This window comes from Lupinus angustifolius, chromosome LG11 (assembly GCF_001865875.1).
Source record: "Lupinus angustifolius cultivar Tanjil chromosome LG11, LupAngTanjil_v1.0, whole genome shotgun sequence".
Lineage (NCBI taxonomy): Eukaryota > Viridiplantae > Streptophyta > Magnoliopsida > Fabales > Fabaceae > Lupinus > Lupinus angustifolius.
Genome location: NC_032019.1, coordinates 13,463,822 through 13,482,880, shown reverse-complemented (window position 1 = coordinate 13,482,880; position 19,059 = coordinate 13,463,822). Strand labels below are relative to the sequence as shown.

Here is a 19,059-nt window from a genome sequence, read left to right as displayed (position 1 = left end):
ATATCACCTTGTCACACAATAATAAAAATAAATAAAAGTTGTCCCTTTTAATAATTAATTAAATAACTAAATAATTTTTAAAATATAATATAAGTCATATAACTTAGTGAGGGGTGCCGTTTAAAACGCGTGAATATGATGCTAATACATTTCCTACTCCAAAGTCCAATATGATTGGAGTAAAAGATTTTTCTACATTTTTTAACATAAAATGTAATAGCGACTTTAAGAAAGTCGTGCAGCTGAAAATCAAGACTTAATAGTATAAAAAAAACTAATAAAAAATTCATGAATCTCAATTCCTCATCAATCGAGACCTAGAGATAATCTACAAATAAATTCACCAAGAGTGTCTTATAGATATGTACAACATAATAATAGGTTAAATAAACATAATAATTAATAGTTTAAATAAACATAATAATTAATGAAAGAAAAATGATCTATCCAATCAATTACCAATAGAAGACCAAATTAGTAATGAGGCTCCACTAGATTTATTAAAGTGAAAAAAGTTTGATTTTGACTTGTTGGGGGAACACGACAAAAAATATTAATAGGTGTGAAAATACCTTTATCAAAAAAATAACTATAAATCATCTCTAGTTCTCTACTCTGGTGAAAACGAGTTTTTGAAAAACACAAAAAAAAACTATAATAAAATAACATTTTTATTATTAAAAATATAAGGAAATTAAATTATCATAAAAGAAGACCCTCTGATTTTGTGTCTGACAAACATTTCCGCTTCTACCTTTTCCAGTCTCACTTCTGGGACTACTACCGGGAACGACGTCCAAGTCTGCGCTATCTACGCCACTCAAGCAACCACCGTGGCCTCCGTTTCTGCCATCGCAGTGAATGGTTTGCCCTCCTTGAACCATACTCTTTTTTCTCCAACTTAACATTTATAATTTGTTGTTTGCCTGGTATCTGTTTGATAAAATGTCTAAATCTCAAACCTCATTTGAAACGTGGTTTTCGTGGTTTATTTAACTTAACAAAGTTTATATTCTTCTTGTTCTTTCTTCTTTTTATTTGTTTATTGATTTTAATAATCTTTATGGATGTGATCCTCTGATGTCATTAAGGAATTATTTGTTATATGATCACGCGGTATTCTTGTTGCCGGTTGAAAGGACTTAGTTTGGCAGTTAAGTTTCAGCAAAAAAGCATGGATATTTTTTTAGAGGAAATACCCATTTCAGTCATATTTTTCGACCTTACTAGTTTCGTCCTAAAAAATTGGAAAAAATGGTCCCAAAAAATTTCAAACATGGGTTAAATTAGTCATTTTCAGGGTCAAATTAGTCCCCTTCAGGTGTTATAAAACATGTTAAAAGGGACTAATTTGACTTACATTTGAAATTTTGGGGAACCATTTTGAGTTTTTCGATTTTCGAGGGACCAAATTGGTAAGGTGAAAAAACACGAGGGACTGAAATATATTTATTTTACTCTTCACTTCCGTCTTGCTCTATCTTTTAAGCTGCACCTTCATATGCTTGCCCACCCTATAGGAATATATTTGTTTTTCTCTTGACTTCCATCTTAACAACATCACAGGACCCATTTTTTAGTTTTTGTAAATGCTAATTTTGAAGAACATATACGTACTCACAATTACCTTCTGTACAAAACTTCTGCACATTATTTACTGCATTTTCTGGACATCACAGGATGATAGTGCACCTCACAGCATCCCCTGATTTTTTAAGAGAATAACAATTCACAACATTGAAACTTAATTCGGACTTGTATGACTATATGTGCAAGGTGAAATTTGTGCCTGCTTGACTGCGCTCTGCCACTCATGCCTCATGGGATGATGCATGTATCTGCTGTCCTTGAGGCAATTAGAACATGAATTTTGTGTATTGACGAGCTGTTATGTGCATTCTGTTATGTAACTGATTGTTACAGTAGTTAATGATGAAAAATGTGATACATGATATGTTTAGGAGATATAAAAGATGAGAAGAATGAGACCATTTGGTTTTAGATTCAGGTTTATATTGTAAAAATGCTAACACTATCCAATCTTCTTAGCACCTGATTGATTGGTGATCGTGTCACCCTTTCACTTTGGGAGTTTCCTTGTTTGAATTGTCGGTGTCTTCTATATGAGTTTGGGTAATTGTTTGAATAATATGAATGGGCCAAATCCACAATCGCATTATGGAGCTCTTTTCACATGTTCTATTGTCTTTGGCAGCCTCTGCTTTAGTGTTCATATATTGAGCTAGACAAACGGGTTTTGGGTCAGTTTGTTTAGCATCTTTAATTTTTATATTTTTCCTTTTGCTGTTTGGCACCATTCTGGCTTCTGAGCATGAACTCAGACCTGATGTTGCTGGTTTGGTTTGTTTGTCATTGTAACCACCATTTGAATGTATTTCAATTTAAGTTTAATATTTTATCTTTATTTAATTATGCATGTTTGAAATAGTGACGATGAACCAATTACCTAGTGCTTCAGCAGGTTGACGACTAGGTTGAGTTTCCACAAGAACCAATTATTGACGTGCCAGCACCTTCACCTCTCTCAATGAATACTGACATTACCACTTCATCAGCCCCAAAATTTCCTGTACCCCACAAGAATTTCTCTCTTGAAATCAAGGTATGCATGCTTGTCACTGATTTCACTTTATAGGGTCTTAAAAATTGGGAAAATGAAAGTTGATTTTTTCCCCTGTTAATTTACTTGATCTGCTACTGCTATATGTTGTAGACAATCAGCAGTGTATAGGTTTGATATTTTTAATATAAAAATAAATTTTATTGTAGAGTAATAACTAATAAGGAATGAAAAAATAATGGGAGGATTAAATTTCCTCCAAAATAGAAATTTATAATCTAGATGGCTAGATATAATGTTAACACTAGTACAGATTTTGAAAGAAGAAGAACAAACTAGAGAAATTTGAAAGATACCTCTAAAATCAGGAAATCCTAGATTCTAATTTTATTTGATTATGAGAGAAGAATTACAATGAGATGAAAATGATTACAGAACGAATTCTTCAACTGATTTCCCAGAAATCAGTTACACCTTTCACTAATTTTAAAAAAAGTGAGTCTAACAACTCCTAACTTTCTAATTATATTTTTCCTAACTAACTACCTTTTGGAAAGATACTTAATTTATGTTATTGCCTTGTTGGCACCTAACATAAACCTTTGTAATAGGAAGTGGGTGGATCTCTTCCTGCCGCACTAAATCCCTGTATTGTAATTATACTTTTCCTGCATTGTAGAAAATCCCAGTATTGTAGTTATTTTATTTGTAATTATACTTTTCCTGCAGCATTAAATCCCTGTATTGTAACAACTGATTCACTTCATCTACTTTAGAGGTAAAAGTACACCCCTTGGTCAAAGTGGGTGGATCTCTTCCATACAATGCTTTGAATGGAGTCATGCCAGCAGACCCATTATAAGTAGTATTAAACCAAAACTCTGCCCTATAAAGCCCCTAAGATAGGTTTGTAAACTTTTGTTCACTACCTCTATTTGACCATCTGTCTGAGGATGGTAAGCAGTACTGTATTTCAATCTAGTACCAACCAACTTGAACAATTCCTGTCAAAATTGACTTAGAAATATTTGATCCCTACTCTGAAATTATAGTTGTTGGAAATCCATTTAATCGAACCACGTTTCACAAAAAGGGCTGCTACATCTTTAGCATTAAAGGATGGCCAAGTGGATAGAAATGAACATATTTAGTGAGCCTATCCACTACCACAAATATGATATCCTTCCCCTTGGATTTAGGTAGGTCATAAATAAAATCCATAGAGATGTCTTGCCATACCTGAGTAGGAATTGGCAAGGGCTGCAAAAGGCTACTAGGGGCCAAAGTGGAGTATTTCTGCCTCTGGCAAACATCACAAGCTTTTACATATTGCTTCACATAGCTTCTCATACCCTCCCAATAGAAAAAATTAGAGACTCTCTTGTATGTCCTCAAAAAACCAGAGTGTCCCTCAACCATACTATTATGGCATTCAGATAGAATCAGAGGAAGCCTATTTTGAAGATTTGGACAATACCAACTTTCCCTTATATAACAGCCTCCCTGCTTGAAATTGGAAACCAGGATGAGAAGTAGGCTCACAAATTAGGTCCTGTATTACCTTTTGCCATTTAGGTTCCTGTTGAACCTCTTGAAACCAATCCTCTATATCTGCCAGATTAATTACAGAGACAGCAACATACATAGCATTCCTAGAGCGTGCATCTGCAACTGTATTCTCTTTTCCAGGCTTGAATTGTATGTCAAAGTCCAGTCTAATGAGCTTTACTGCTCACTTAAATTGTTCCTCACTGAAAAGCCTTTGGTCTATGAGGAACTTTAGGCTTCTTTGGTCAGTTCTGAGAATAAAATGCCTTCCCATCAAGTAATGTTTCCATTTCTGTACAACTTGTACAACTGTCATGAGTTCCCTCTCATATACTGACCTTAATTATGCTCTAGGTGAGAGTCTCTGATAGGTACCAGTTATATAGACAAGAAAATACTCAGCAATTCACACCAACAGAGTATTAATTGAGCAGAAATGAGTTACAAGATTGCATAGTCATGAAGTTCTTATTCTAAGAGTGCAGAAATTAAATGACAAGAGTAATGAGGGCCAATTCCTAGATTTCCTAGTGACAATGATCACTCCTTTTCCACCCAATGATTGCCTGCCTTCTTCCTTCTATTCTGGCATCTTATATTCACAACCTCTGATTTCTGTTTCTGTCCCACCAGTCTTTGTCTTTGTCTGCCATCTGTCTTGGTTGTTAGTAGCATGTGCAACATATTCTTTCCTCTTTGTTCCAGAATTACCATGACCCTTCTCTCTTTTCCTCTGATATACTTTTGTAATAACGGGCCCATCAGTCTCTTACTCCAAAAAGCCAAAGACCTACCCTCCTGCATCAATACTGCTCCCAAAACCTTGTCGGAAGCATCTGTCTCAATCACAAAGGTCTTAGAGAAGTCAGGGACTACCAATAGAAGTAAGTTGACCATGGTAGATTCCAGAATCTGGAAAGCTACTATTGCTTCCTCCCCCCATACAAAGCTTTCTTTTTTGAGCAACTCAGACAAGGGTTTGGCTATCCTACCATACCCCTGTATAAATCTCCTGTAGTACCTAGTGAGCCCTAGAAAATTCCTTAAACTTTTCAGATCTTTTGGGATTGGCCAAGAACTCATGGTAACTACCTTGGATTGATATGCTGCCACTTTTGAGCCAGAGATGATGTGACCTAAGTATTCCAAACTAGGTCTAGCAAAACTACATTTCTTTTTGTTGACCTTCAAGGAGTTTGATCTCAACATTTCCAACACTTGTCTTAAGTGCCCTTGATGTGAAGTGTCATCTATGTTGTAGGCCAAGATGTCATCAAAGAAAACCAATGCAAATTGTCTCAAAAAAGGCTTGAAAAGTAGAAGGGACATTATTCAAACCAAAGGGCATGACAACAAACTCATAATGCCCCTAATGTGTCCTAAAAGCTGTCTTTTCAATGTCATTCTCCTTCATCCTTATTTGATGATAACTAGACTTCAAATCCAGCTTAGTGAACATAGTTGCCCCTCCAATCTCATCTAGGAGTTCTTCTAGTATGGGAATGGGAAATTTGTTAGGTATAGTGTCCTTGTTCAAGGCTCTATAATCTACACAAAACCTCCAACCACCATCTTTCTTCTTGACCAATATAATTGGACTAGAATAAGGACTGATGCTATGCCTTATCACCTCTGAGTCCAACATTTCTCCCACTAACCTTTCTATCTCTGTTTGCTGATAGTGAGGGTACTTGTATGGCCTCAAATTAGGAAGGGTAGCCCCCTCTGTTAAATGAATTGCATGGTCTTGTCTCCTGATGGGAGGTAGTTCTTTAGGATCAACAAACAACTCCTCAAATTCTGCTAACAAACTGAGAATAGGGCCTGAATGAGCAGTGTGAACAATCTCCTCTCCATGGGAAGGTTCACAATGTATCAGCAATCCTTCTCCCTCTTCTTTTAAAACTTGCATTAGTGCCCCATACGGAAGTTCTGTCCTTGTCAATCCTGCCAACCAATCCAACCCTAGTACCATGTCAACTCCCTTGAGAGTAAATAGATAGAAATCCTATACCTCATCTAGCTGCTGCAACTAGAATTTTAATTGATCACACTTCCCTTTACATTTCACCTTATGACCATCTCCTACTTCCACCCAGTAAGGAGAGGTATCCAACACCATCAACTGCAAACTTTCCACTATTTCAGTAGCAATGAAATTGTTTTTATATCTGTGTTCCTTATTGTAGGATTCAACATACCTAAAACATAATCCTTTCTCCCTTATTTCAGCACTAGTCAAATGTTTGAACTCTCCTACTCTATTCTTTACATACTCCTCCGTGTGACTTGGTCTAGAATTCCCAATGGAGTTGTTGGTATTGGAATTTTTACATCTCCTATCATTATTAGGCCTGGATTCCACTGTAACAGTCTTAATATATGGGCTGCTTCTGGACAATCCATTGCCTCTAGTAGTGTAACTAGGATTAGCCTTTTTATTTAGCAACATATTTTTTGTTCGATTAAGAACACCTTTTGTATAAATTCTGACAAAGAATGCAATTCATATAGTTTTACCTCTGCTTGAAGCTCCTCCTTTAGACCATTTAGAAAGATTCCCCTAACAAACTCTTGGTCTATGGTCCTCAATGCTCCTACGTATTTTCAAAGTCCTCCACATACTCCACTACCACCCCTGTCTGTTTAAGAGACAATAGTTGTTCAAACGGATTCTGAACCATGGAAGGTTGGAACCTACGCACCACAGCAATCTTGAATCCTTCCCAATTCGGGTTTGGATTACATTTTTCCCACAAATGAAACCAACTCAGTGCTTTCTCTTCAAACGTCATGATTGTAGCTTGCATTTTCTCTTCTTCTGTCACCTCTTTCAACAAGAAGTATCGTTCTAATTAATGTGTCCAGCCAAATGCATCTTCTCCCGCGAAGATTGGGATTTCTAATTTGTGCCATTTTTCTCTTCGATTCGTTTCCTCACTTTATTCTCCACAACTTCCCATGCCTTCTCGTAAAGGTCTATTATGATTGAGATCTTGACCTAGCTTCGCCACTAATTCCGCAATTTAATCCTCGTGTTTCTTTGTTAATGCTTCTGCAAACTCTAATCTAGTTCGCATCTCTTCACGTTCTTGTTCCCAATCTTCATTGGATCTGGCCATGCTTCACGTCCTCATACGCAGCACCATGAATAGCATGAATTTCAGGCACCAAAATTGGTGTCTGATACCAGTGTTAACACTGGTACAAATTTTGATAGAAGAACAAAACAGAGAAATTTGAAAGATACCTCTAGAATCAGGACACCCTAGATCCCAATTTTATTTGATTATGAGAGAAGAATTACAATGAGATAGAGAAAATGATTACAGAATGAATTCCCCAACTGATTTCCCAGAAATCAGTTACACCTTTCACTAATTTCTCAAAAAGTGAGTCTATCAACTCCTAACTTTCTATTTATACTTTACCTAACTAACTACCTTTTGGAAAGGTAGTTATTTTCTGTTATTGCCACACTGGCACCTAACATAAACCTTTATAATAGCAGGTTTACTCCTCATCCTTATTCTATCATATAATAAGGAAAGGAACATGACCAAACTTAATGCAGCAAGGTCGCCTGGACACTCTGTATATCAGAAACATCAGCTCCCTTGTAATATCCATTAGTTCATATATTTAGTACCCATTGTACATACTCTGACACATCTATGCCTTGAACCTGCGACAATTAAAGGTGAAACGACAACGAAAAACAAAAGGACATGTTGAGTTTACAATGAGTGGATGAAAACAACTCATCCTTATCCCAACTTCATGAATCAAATGACAATTAAACTGATTTGGGCTCTAATATGTATCCAAATTGAGTAAAACCATTTGGAGCAAGGTGTTTTTATTAATTGTTTCTCCTAATGTTATCGTCTTCATGTAACCTTTAGAATCAACTATTGTCCATATGTTCAAAATTTCTGATTTTCGCTTCAATCGGTCTTACTTTAGGCGAGATCATGTCAACTCTTCAGTAATTGCTGCTACAACTTCCTCTTAAATACATATGTTAATTAGTTTATCATATCTTCTATTGCATATCTGTATCCACACGTTCGCCTTATCATTATCATCTTTGTTATGCATTTTTAAGGTTAAAGGCAACAGCACTCGACTCGTGTCTTATCTTCCTATCCTATTTGATCAGAAAAGCAATACGTTGATATAACGTTGCATTTTCTTTCTCTCGATATGGGTAAGGTGGTGTAAACCAATGTTCAATCTTCTTTCTTTCCTTACATGTAAAACGTTAACATCTTAGAATTTATTAATTTATATTTATAAGTAAAATGAATCCACCTTTTGAGATTTTAAGGTTAAAGGAACCAATATTTGAGTCTTATCTTCCTATCCTATTGGAGGAGAAAAGTGGTATGCAATTATAATGTTGCATCTTCTTTCTCTCAATATGGCTAAGGCAGTGTAAGCCAATGTTGAACATTCTTTCTTACCATAGGTATATCTTAGAATTTATCAACTCATATTTATAATTATTATGAGTCCATCTTTTGAGATTCTAGGGTTAAAGGAAGCGATACTTGACCGAAGTCTTATCTTCCTATCCTACTTGAGCATAAAAGCGATATGCAGTTAAATGAGGATGTTTTAAAGTAGAACGAGTGGATCTTGAATTCCAATCCCATAAAACCACCTTTCAATAGTCTTTTTTAAATAATTAAATATTAATAGTGTTAGAATTAGCCACAAATTAGATTATTTCTGCCGTCTCTCCTCCTCTGGCTGGTATCCTTTCCAGAAGTTAACCACAGATTTTGAATTACTATTCGCGGGTCTACTCACTCACACCATGACTTCATCCCTCAACCAATTTACCCTCGCGCCATTTCAGACACCGCGACACTGCCCACACGCTCTCTGTTCCGCTGTGCATGCTGGCGCATATGGCCTTTGTTTTGGCTGTTGTTATTTCATCATTGCATACTTGCATCCTCTCTCTATATCTAGTCTGTGACCACTTTGAGTTGCTGTCCTTGTGAGATCCATCCTCTGTGGCCTTCGTTCACCAACTCAATGTGGCTGTTTAACTTACTCCCTTGGGCTTTATTTGGTTGATGAAAGAAAATGGAAGGAATGAAAGTTGGAAGAAAGAAAGTTAATAGAAAATAGAGTGATTTTTTGTTGTTTGGTTTGAAAGAAAAGTGAAAGAAAAAGTTTGAATATATCAAATGACATATATATCCTTAATACACGTGATATAAAATGTTTTTTAATCATTGAATTTGGTATGTTAAATATATTTCCTAGTGATTAAATAAATAATTTTTTTATAAATTAATTAGTATAATATTTTCGCATTGTCAGTGTAAAGATTTACACACATTTAGTACATCATCTACAATTTATTTGTATTACTTTTATTAAGAGACAATGATGATAGAAAATGAATAGTAGATGATACAATGATAATGTAAAAACATATTTTCAAAGAGAAAACAATGTACACACTAACAGTGTAAAAGTTTTTACACTATCGTTGCATTATCCACCATTCATTTTCTGTGATTGTCAACTATTAAATAAAAGTAATACAAATGAATGGTGGATGATGCACTCATTGTGTATGAATCTTTACCCTACCAGTGTATATACATTACACTTATTTTCAAAAGTGAGTTTTCTTTCCAACTGTGGAGAGAAAAGTTTTATGTGGTCCGATAGGCTTTTTTTTTCCTTTCCTTCTATTTTCTCTCTTTAACCAAAGGAGAGAAAGTTCCATAATCTCCCCATTTTCTCTCCTCCTCTTTTTTTTCCATATATTTTCACTCAAACCAAACATAGTGTTAGTGTTTTGTTGTGCTAGACAATCAAATGTAGTAGTGTTTGGCCTGCTCTAATATCTTTTCTTGTGTTTGTCATGCCGTTGTTCTCCCACTAATTCATATGGCGTCTTCTCACCATAGGTGAATCATATTAATGGTGCTTACTCTTGCCATCTATAATCATTCTGGTGGTGTCTCCTCCCCCACTGAGGAATCATATTAGTAGTGACTTCTATCCTATTGACAATCATTACGATAGTGACTTATATTGGTAAATGTGTTTAGGGAACATGAGAATATTAGGAATTGATTCATTATTTGTTTACTATTCTTTTTAACCTTTTGTAGTATTATAAATATTAGAGTATTTAACCTGAGTAAACACACAAATACCCAATCATCATTAAATAGTAATACTAAATTTTTATTTTAATGTTGAGAAAGTTGCTTACTTGTCAGGGAAACAAAACAGAGATTAACATTTCAAGTTATGAAGACCATTTTTTGGTGAGTGCTGTTGTACCTTTACATCTATGTATTTATGGTGGCTGTTTTTTAACTTTTTGACTACTTTTCAGGTTATTGCCACCCAAATAGGAACCATGGGGACAATACTGCATGCCAGGTCTGCATTTGACTTCTGTGCTTCATTGATTTCATTTATGTTTCTTGAGAAGTAAAGTTTCATATAGTTAGAGTTTGCAAGTAATCCAGCCATGTACTAGAGACTGAAAATTGAAAAGGAGACGATCTGTGTATTATTTATTGAAATGTTAGATATTGCATGGAGTATCCCTGCGGTAACTCCAAGAGCCAAGGTCCTTCAGAGAGTGCAAGCACCTCTGCCCAGCTTACAGCCAAAATGAAAAATAACTGAATGCAAAAATGACTTCATAAATCCTTACAGTTCTCTATAATTAGTCTTAAACCTTACAAAACTAAACAGGCTAACTAACTGTCACAGCTAACGCATGGTATTTCCCTCCCACCCTTTTAGTGTAGACATGCCAAATCAAAGGCCCATGGCTAAGTTGTGTTGTTGGGCCTTTAAACTCCTCTGCCCTAACAACACCATGCCTTCATGTTAGTTGGTTATTGCTAGAGGTGACAAAATTATCCACAATCCATCCAAATCCATCCAAATTAAATCCATCCAAATTCATTCGTTAGAGCTAATGGATTTAAATGTATATAATCCAATGGATAGTGTTGATAATAAATAGATTTAAATTCATCCATTATATCCAATTCATCCATGACTCTCACTCTTTTAATATTTTCTTAAATTGATATCAATTATAGGATATGTGCATGTAGTTAATATTAAAGTTTTATTATTCTTAAGTACATAACATATAGATGTGTGATAAAAATGTATGCACCGACCAATGTACGAGTTTTATACACTGTCACTGCATCATCCATCGTTTATATTTAATTATCATTGACTATTCAAAAAAAAAAAAAGTAATCTAAATGAATGGTGCATGATATAGTGATTATGTATAAATCTTTATACTAACCGTGCATAGGTATTACACTCTAAAAATATTTGTTAAATAATTTACACGTAGAACCTTAAACGACACATGCTCATAGAATTTTGGAAAAAAAATATATTTCTATAAAAGTTCAAAAAATCATTTTTTTTAAAAAATCACTTTTTAAATCACTTTTCATAGAATTTTTTGAACTTTTTAAAATCACTTTTTAGTTAGTTTACTTTTAAAAAAATCACGTTAGTTGAAATAATAGTTTTTAAAATAATGATTTTCTTCAATAGATTTTTTAGTTCCAATACAAAAAATCAAATGGATTGGATATCCATCCATCCAAATCCATGAAAAGTGAGTCATGGATAAATTGGATGAATTGGAATCCGTTGGATAGGGATGGATTGAATAATTTAAAATGTAGTTTAAATGAATTTATATGGATTAATGGATGCCTTTCCATCCATCCATTATCATCCAAATCCCATCTATTTGCCACCCCTAGTTATTGCATAATGATATTTAGTTATTATTACTACATGTTTTTTTATAACTATGGAATCCTCATTGGTCTTCCGTTTTGTTTTTTCTTGGCTATCCCTCTATGAATGCAATGTCATTCTATTATTCCCTCATTATTATAGTTAGTTTACTAACTATTATCCTTGGACTTCTTATTTTGGTATTCAATGCATTCCTAGTGATGAAGGGGTTGAAATTCATCACATCCATGGAATTTCGAAAGAATAAAGTTTGGCTTATCTTTATTTTGAAATATTGTCATCAATGAGCAATTTGAGGGATAATATGTCATTTGTTTTTATAATCATATTGGTATTCTACACATATAGAGATAAGAAATGTAATCCATTCTTTTTCGAAAGGAAAAATCATGTAGGACATGATAGGTAATTCTTCAGTTTTCATAACCTTTGTTTTGAATGGTTAAAAGATAGCTTAGAACGATGAAAGAGCCTGAGTTTGAGTATTTCCTCAACCAAAAAAGTTCGTTAAAGATTATATCTTTGAAGTGAATGTAGGTGGGGGGACATAGGTACCGATTATACATCTTGGCATAATGAAAGACTTCACTGCATTAGTTTGAGTTAAGAGTGCATGCGATTTTGTTTTTTCCGTTTTGAAGAAAGTTGGTGCATTGCAACTAATAAACTATTCTTAAGACTGGATCTCAGATAAGAAAGAAAAGATGAAGAATGTAGAATTTCATTGACAGGTCTCCTCAATTTGAGACAATTAGACAGGTCTCCTCAATTGGGGAATTAGAGAACCTAAATATTCCAACCCAAGTTTCAACTAACTCTCATACTGGATACCTTACCTCCCCTCACATTATTTATATGCTTCTCCTAATCCTATTGGTGATTACTCTACTGTCGGCTGCCTATCTTCATTCTCGGTCTCTTCTATTTTATTAATAGGGTCTGGCCCAATCATTTCCCTAGGCCCTTACTCCTTTTTAATCACTTTAGTTAGAGGCCTGAGAGTACATGGAAAAACTGTAGCGAGAACTAGGACTTCAGACATTTTTTTAACTTGCCAGCTTGAAATTGAGGATCATTTGTACTTTCAAAAAGTGATGATTCAAAGTGGAAGGAATGCTCACAGCCACTAACGTTTTTCCGATGCCAGGAAGGATGAAGGGGTTTCAATTAATCCAACATTCAATGTTTCTCTTATATTTGGCAAACGGGATGAGGTAAGTCTGCCTGTGTTTCGAATTATTTGTTAACCTTGATCTTCTCTATGGAAGTTGTGCTTCTTGTTCACTGAATGCATTGTGATGCAGCCAATGTTAGGAGCATGTGCACGTCAACTGATTGAGCATATAAGGTAGGCATTCTTTTATTTTAATAGAAGTTCTCGTATCTGTTATTTTACATCTTCAGTATTCAACTTTAATATTGTAACTAGATGGGTGCAGCAGACCCCTGTAGGATAAAATTTAATAAAGTTGAATATCCAGTTCCAATTCCCAAAGGAAGAGAGGCCAGGAAAAATTATAGGAGAAATGATAAAAAAAGACTTAGAGTTCAATGCTTTGTCAATACACATGATTTATATTGGAGTATTATAGCATCGTTCGATTCATGTAACCGACTCTACCTAGTGGGATAAATGATTGATTATTATGTATCTGGTTACAATACTAACCATCTAATTCCCAATTTGCAGTTTGTCTGGATCTTCGAAGGCATTGGTGCTGTCACTTGGTCTTAAAGACCATTCTACGGTATATTTTACAAATTTCCAACTCTACAGGAAAGACAGTTTCTAGTTATACTCATATTCCGAAGTTATTATGCAGGAAACATTGAAAGGCATTATTTATGCAGTGATTGACAATTGCATGTGGTAGCATATTGCAGATGAAATGCCAGATCTGAGAATTTGGTCTGAAGAACACTCTTATAGCTCAACCTAGGACTTGAGAAATGATATTTAGTTACAGTGTGCTGACTATTTTTCTATCTTTAATAATATACATTAGTTAATTCAGTAGTGGATTGGTGACCTATGGTATTTCAGATTGCCGTAACCGATTGACATTTGCTGCTACAAATTAATCACATTTTCTGCTGATAATTTTTAAGGATTGAACTACTCAGTTTTATATTTTGTCCAAACTTGAAGTCATACTCCCAACAAGTAGTTTATTTTGCTAAAATCGCATCCCACTAGTAAAAGCTCTAAGAAGTGATTGGATTTTAATGGCAATGGCTCAATTACAATGTTTTTTCCCTTCTTTTAATTTGGACTATTAGTGTTCCAAGGGCTAGGGTTTGTCGAATGAACTATGAAAAAAATGATTATTCCATATTCTAAATAGTTGTTAAATATGGTGAGTTTTCCAATTGTTTTAACTGAGATAGACAATTAGAGGAGGAAGGTGAAGACAAAGTAAGAATTTTGTTATAATGTAATTTATGAAAGCGGAAGGTCCCATTAACCATAAATTACATTATTTAGGAATTAGTTACCGCTATCTCTAGAGTCGTACTTGTTGAAGACATTAATACATTGATTCATTTATCCTGAAAAAAACATCTTTGAATTTTCTATTTATTAAATATAGTATTATTTATCTATATCTATATGTATTTTCTAATATTGTTAAACTCAAGCGGTACATCAAATTTAAATAAATCTTGTTTTAGGTTTAAACAGTTAAACTGTTCGGCCATATAGGATAATTTTTATATATAATTATCGATAAATATATAATTATGTATAAATGCAAGATATATATAATTAATAATTATGTATAATTATATTAAAGTAATATCTCTCTAAGTTTAATTAAGTTTAACATAGTCGGATCGGAATGTCCCTTGTTCGGTTAAAACTATAAATCAGAGTTGTTTTTAAATCAGGTTGATGAACAGACTAGTCGGACTGCTCAGTAATCGGTGGAAGAGATTAGTTAATATTCATATATAGTTATTGAAGTTTTAATGAATGTCCATCATGTAAAGTTGGTCAAATGAATTAGCTCAATCACGTTGCTTACAACTTGCTTGGGTTTAGACATGAAAAATCATTTGATATAAACCTTCCACTACTTTAGCTAAGTTTAATCAGGTTTGAACCGAAGTGGACCGCCACCAAGCGTGAGAAAGCATTTTCCCATTGCAAATAACTTCTAAGCTCTTTAGGCTTCGCCAAGTCAACCTTGCGCCAACTGTGCCACCTCGAATCTAATCAGACAGCTTGGATTTTCATCTATAAGCACATGCTATACATCCCAATAAAAATATGCTTCCTAGGAAAATTAAATTATCATCTTTAAGAATGATAAATTCATAATTTTTAATGAATATCCACTTTTATCTGAATTCCTAACATGTATCATTGGATACATCAGAATTTTTTTATCAATTAAGGATATCCATATTCCCAGTATGACTTTAGTCAAAATTTAAATTTCGAGTCTTAAGTCATTTATTTTCAAAACTCTTCTTTAACTAGTGGAACTTATTCAATTCTTTACACATGATTAATGTAGTGAGTTTGCTTGATGTAGGTGCAGGAAAGGGTCTGCCACTAGTTATATAGCTTTTGGTGCCGTCTATATAGCTTCGTCCTCTGTCTCGGGATTATTATACTAATTATATTTTCTAATTAATCAAACGTAAAATAGTATTCACGTATAACAATAATTTTATTAAAATAATTTATATGAATAAAATAATATAAGTATGATAGATAATATAATGGTCGTATATAAATTTTACTTTGACAATATATTAATATTACACCCCTTTAACTAACTGATATTAAGACTGGGAAATCTCCCTATTACATTTCTAATTTTTTATTTTTTTAAAATTATAATTGATCAATAAGAAATATATTATTTTCATTAAGACTCCCAAGGAATCAATACTCTCATTTTTAAATGTATTATCATTTATTCAGTCTGTATATTATTTTTTATTGAAGAAATTTTTAGGATGCACACTTTTTAACCATGATTTCTTTCCATTCTATTATTACGACAGAAGACTAGTCTCCCTAGATTTTTTCGAAACACCCTCCCAATAATATTTATGCTAAAAGTTTGAATTAATAAATACATTAGGATATAGCCAATCTAAAACCAGTCAAGTAACACTCAATCTACAACTTGTTGACATTGATTCGCTCATTTGAATTAAAGAAATAAAAACGACAACAAAATAATATTAACTTTTACCTTATAATTATGTCAATTGTTTATTAATTGACATTGGTTTTAGTTTTCAATTGAATAATTTTAATGGAATCAATTTATTAATTTTATGCCTTTCGTGATATTTTAATGGACAATAATAACTCAAATTTGGGAAGCATAATATTGATATATAACTTATACTTGATTGCCTTATACATGAATGTGAAATCTTAGTGCACCCAATACCTTTATTATGCGAAATATATGTTTCCATGTTGAAGTTAAACACATCTAATTACTAAGCTCGTCCTAAAGAGTTATTATGTCTAAAGATAATAGTGTCCAATGACATATGTGTATAAATTAGGTCATGTATGTCTATGATAAAGTGTGTGCGCAAGTTACAATTGCATCCATTGACTTCTGCGTCCAAAGACTTTAGTTGTGTGTTAGGGCCCAAGTTGAGAATGGGAGGGCCTAAGAGAAACTCAGAAAAACATGCCTGGTTAAATGACTATGTTTAAAAATAAATAGTTTGTTAGGACAACTGTCCACTTATGATGATCTAACCAAGTGTATGGTGCAGATCGTTTCTATCATAGATATTTTCTATTTCACCTCTTTAAATTGTAAGAGAATGTTGAGAGTAAAGGAAGGAATATAAGAATTCAGTAATCCTTTCTTAGTTCATTCCTTCTTTTTTTACTGTTTCTGGAAATCCCCTTAAAGTATTATTAATCTTCCTAACATTGTGTCAATCTGAATCTTGTGTACATGTTCTAACCGTTGAATCATTTGAACTTGCATATCTATTAAGCACATTTATTATAATTACTTAATGTTTCAATTATGAGATATTATGTTTATTGGTAATAGAAACTTATGACTTTTGGAAATACGAAATGATTTTTTTTCTAACCAACTTGCTAACGGAAAATGACGAATCCACACACAAAGGAATTACTAGAACTATCTGAGTAAGTGCATGAAGTCTTGTTAAATATACATACATCAAGAAAAATGAAGTTAGATACAATAGATAAAACATAATTAATGTGGAATAGAACATGATTCAAGACACATCGAATTCCCACATTTACTCCATTCTCGGTATCAAGACTTAGTGAACTAATGCATTAAATGTTTATTCTAAACAATAACTTTCAAGATTGTTGAAACATTCTTTTGAAGCTCCTAAATAAAAGGATGAAGAATCTCACATGATACATACATGAAATAATAAAAGTAACATAAGAAGGGAGTTGAATTGTGTTTCAAAAGTTTTAGATAGACTATAAAACCTTTTTGGCAGAGAGAATTTTTTTTATTATAAATATAATTTAGAGGCACATGCATAGATAAGATTAAGAGTTTTATTTTCAAGTTTAAGCTCATCTAATTCCTTTTGCATTTCAATTATTTTGTTTTCACGCAAGGAGATAACTCTTTTTCTATCAATATTTACTTTAATAATTTTCTTTAATTCCTCATGCATTTCGACATAAGCTGCATATAATTCATCGTATGGAGCAGAGTCATTAGAGCATGATGAAGTATAGGAATGCACCTCAATAGAATCATCTTCATCACTAGCATGCACTTGTGCCATAAGGCATACCTTTGTATTTTCCTCCTCATCGAATGAGCTTGAAGTCGAATCTTTCTCGGAATCGTCCCAAACAATGTATGCTCCTTTTGACTTGGACATTCGAGAGTTGCTCTTCTTTTTCTCGACTTTCTTAAGGTAGCTCGGGCACTGATGCTTCATGTGGACCGATTTTCCACACTCATAGCAAGAGAAGCCTTCTTTGGGAATCTTGCTTTTCTTGGTCGAGTTCTTGGCTTCTTTCTTGAGATTCTTGATCCCTCCTTTCTTCTTGAGATACTTCTTGAATTTTTCAAATAGGAGAGTCAAGTCTTCATCGGAATCAGAATCTGAACTAGAATCCTCACTTTCTTGATCTTCTTGAAATCTTGTAGCCTTGAGTGCGATTCTGTTCTTGTCGGACTCTTCATTCATTGTCAAGCGCCCTAACTCCATTTCATGTTCTTGGAGTTTCCCAAACAGAGTAGATAATGACATGTTGTCTAAGTTCTTTGATTCCATTATCGCGGTTACCTTTGGTTGCCATCTCCTGTCAAGACACTGCAAAACTTTGTTAGACAAATCACCATTAGTAAAAGTTTTATTAAGGGTGACCAAATGATTTACAACATGAGTAAAAAGTTTTTGCATATTACATATAGATTCATTAGGAAGCATGGCAAATAACTCGTACTCATGTGTAAGCGCATTTAGTCTAATGCGCTTAACTTCACTCGTGCCTTCGTGGGTAACTTGCAAAGTATCCAACATTTCTTTTGCATTAAGGCACTGCGAGACTCTAAAGAATTCATCATAAGATAAGGCCGAAGTAATGATGTTCTTGGCCTTAACGTCATGTTGGACCTTTCTTTTCTCAGTATCCGTTCATAAGCCTTTAGGCTTTTCTTTAGACTCACCATCCAGCATATGAAGTGGAATGTATGGACCATTGACAACGAAATCCCAAATGTCCGTGTCAACTGTCTCGATATAGATTCTCATACAAACTTTCCAATAGGCATAACCATCACCACTAAATACGGGAGGGCGGTTAATGGATGTGCCATCACTACCAAATGGATTAGTAGAGCCCATATGTAGTCCCTTTCGGATCACACGTATGCGGTTGAGCTAGCATGTTGTACTAGCTCTGATACCACTTGTTAGGTATTAGTGGACAGAATACACCTAGAAGGGGGGTTGAATAGGTATAACGGAGTTCAAGTTCTGCTTTTTTGGTTTTTGCACACTTGCTGAAAAATGACCAGTTAATCGATTAAGAACTGTTCATAATCGATTAAACCCAGTAAAAACAGAATGTAGAAAATCTTGTTTAACAACTCTTTTGCACGACAGGTTATGAGAAATCAGGCAATGATACAACA

The 19,059-nt window shown here is 34.0% G+C and overlaps 1 protein-coding gene across 3 annotated transcripts; it reads left to right on the top strand.

Annotated features, from left to right (window-relative positions):
• Positions 700–13,982, top strand: LOC109359214. Of its 3 annotated transcripts, none has more exons than XM_019603792.1 (9): positions 700–864; positions 2,450–2,623; positions 10,384–10,431; positions 10,503–10,549; positions 13,068–13,134; positions 13,225–13,268; positions 13,611–13,668; positions 13,744–13,822; positions 13,862–13,982. In XM_019603792.1, exons 2-8 carry the CDS (start codon positions 2,549–2,551, stop codon positions 13,792–13,794), a joined length of 390 nt encoding a protein of 129 aa, XP_019459337.1. In that variant the 5' UTR covers positions 700–864; positions 2,450–2,548; the 3' UTR covers positions 13,795–13,822; positions 13,862–13,982. The 3 variants fall into 3 exon arrangements, with proteins under 3 accessions (XP_019459337.1, XP_019459335.1, XP_019459336.1); XM_019603790.1 differs by having other exon boundaries at positions 713–864; positions 2,483–2,623; XM_019603791.1 differs by having other exon boundaries at positions 713–864; positions 2,480–2,623.

Coding starts and splice junctions, on each gene's coding strand:
- LOC109359214 (XM_019603792.1), top strand. CDS start 2,549: ATGAATACTGACATTACCACTTCATCAGCCCCAAAATTTCCTGTACCC. Junction 13,135..13,224: donor TATTTGGCAAACGGGATGAG/GTAAGTCTGCCT, acceptor ATTGTGATGCAG/CCAATGTTAGGAGCATGTGC. Junction 13,269..13,610: donor CAACTGATTGAGCATATAAG/GTAGGCATTCTT, acceptor CCCAATTTGCAG/TTTGTCTGGATCTTCGAAGG.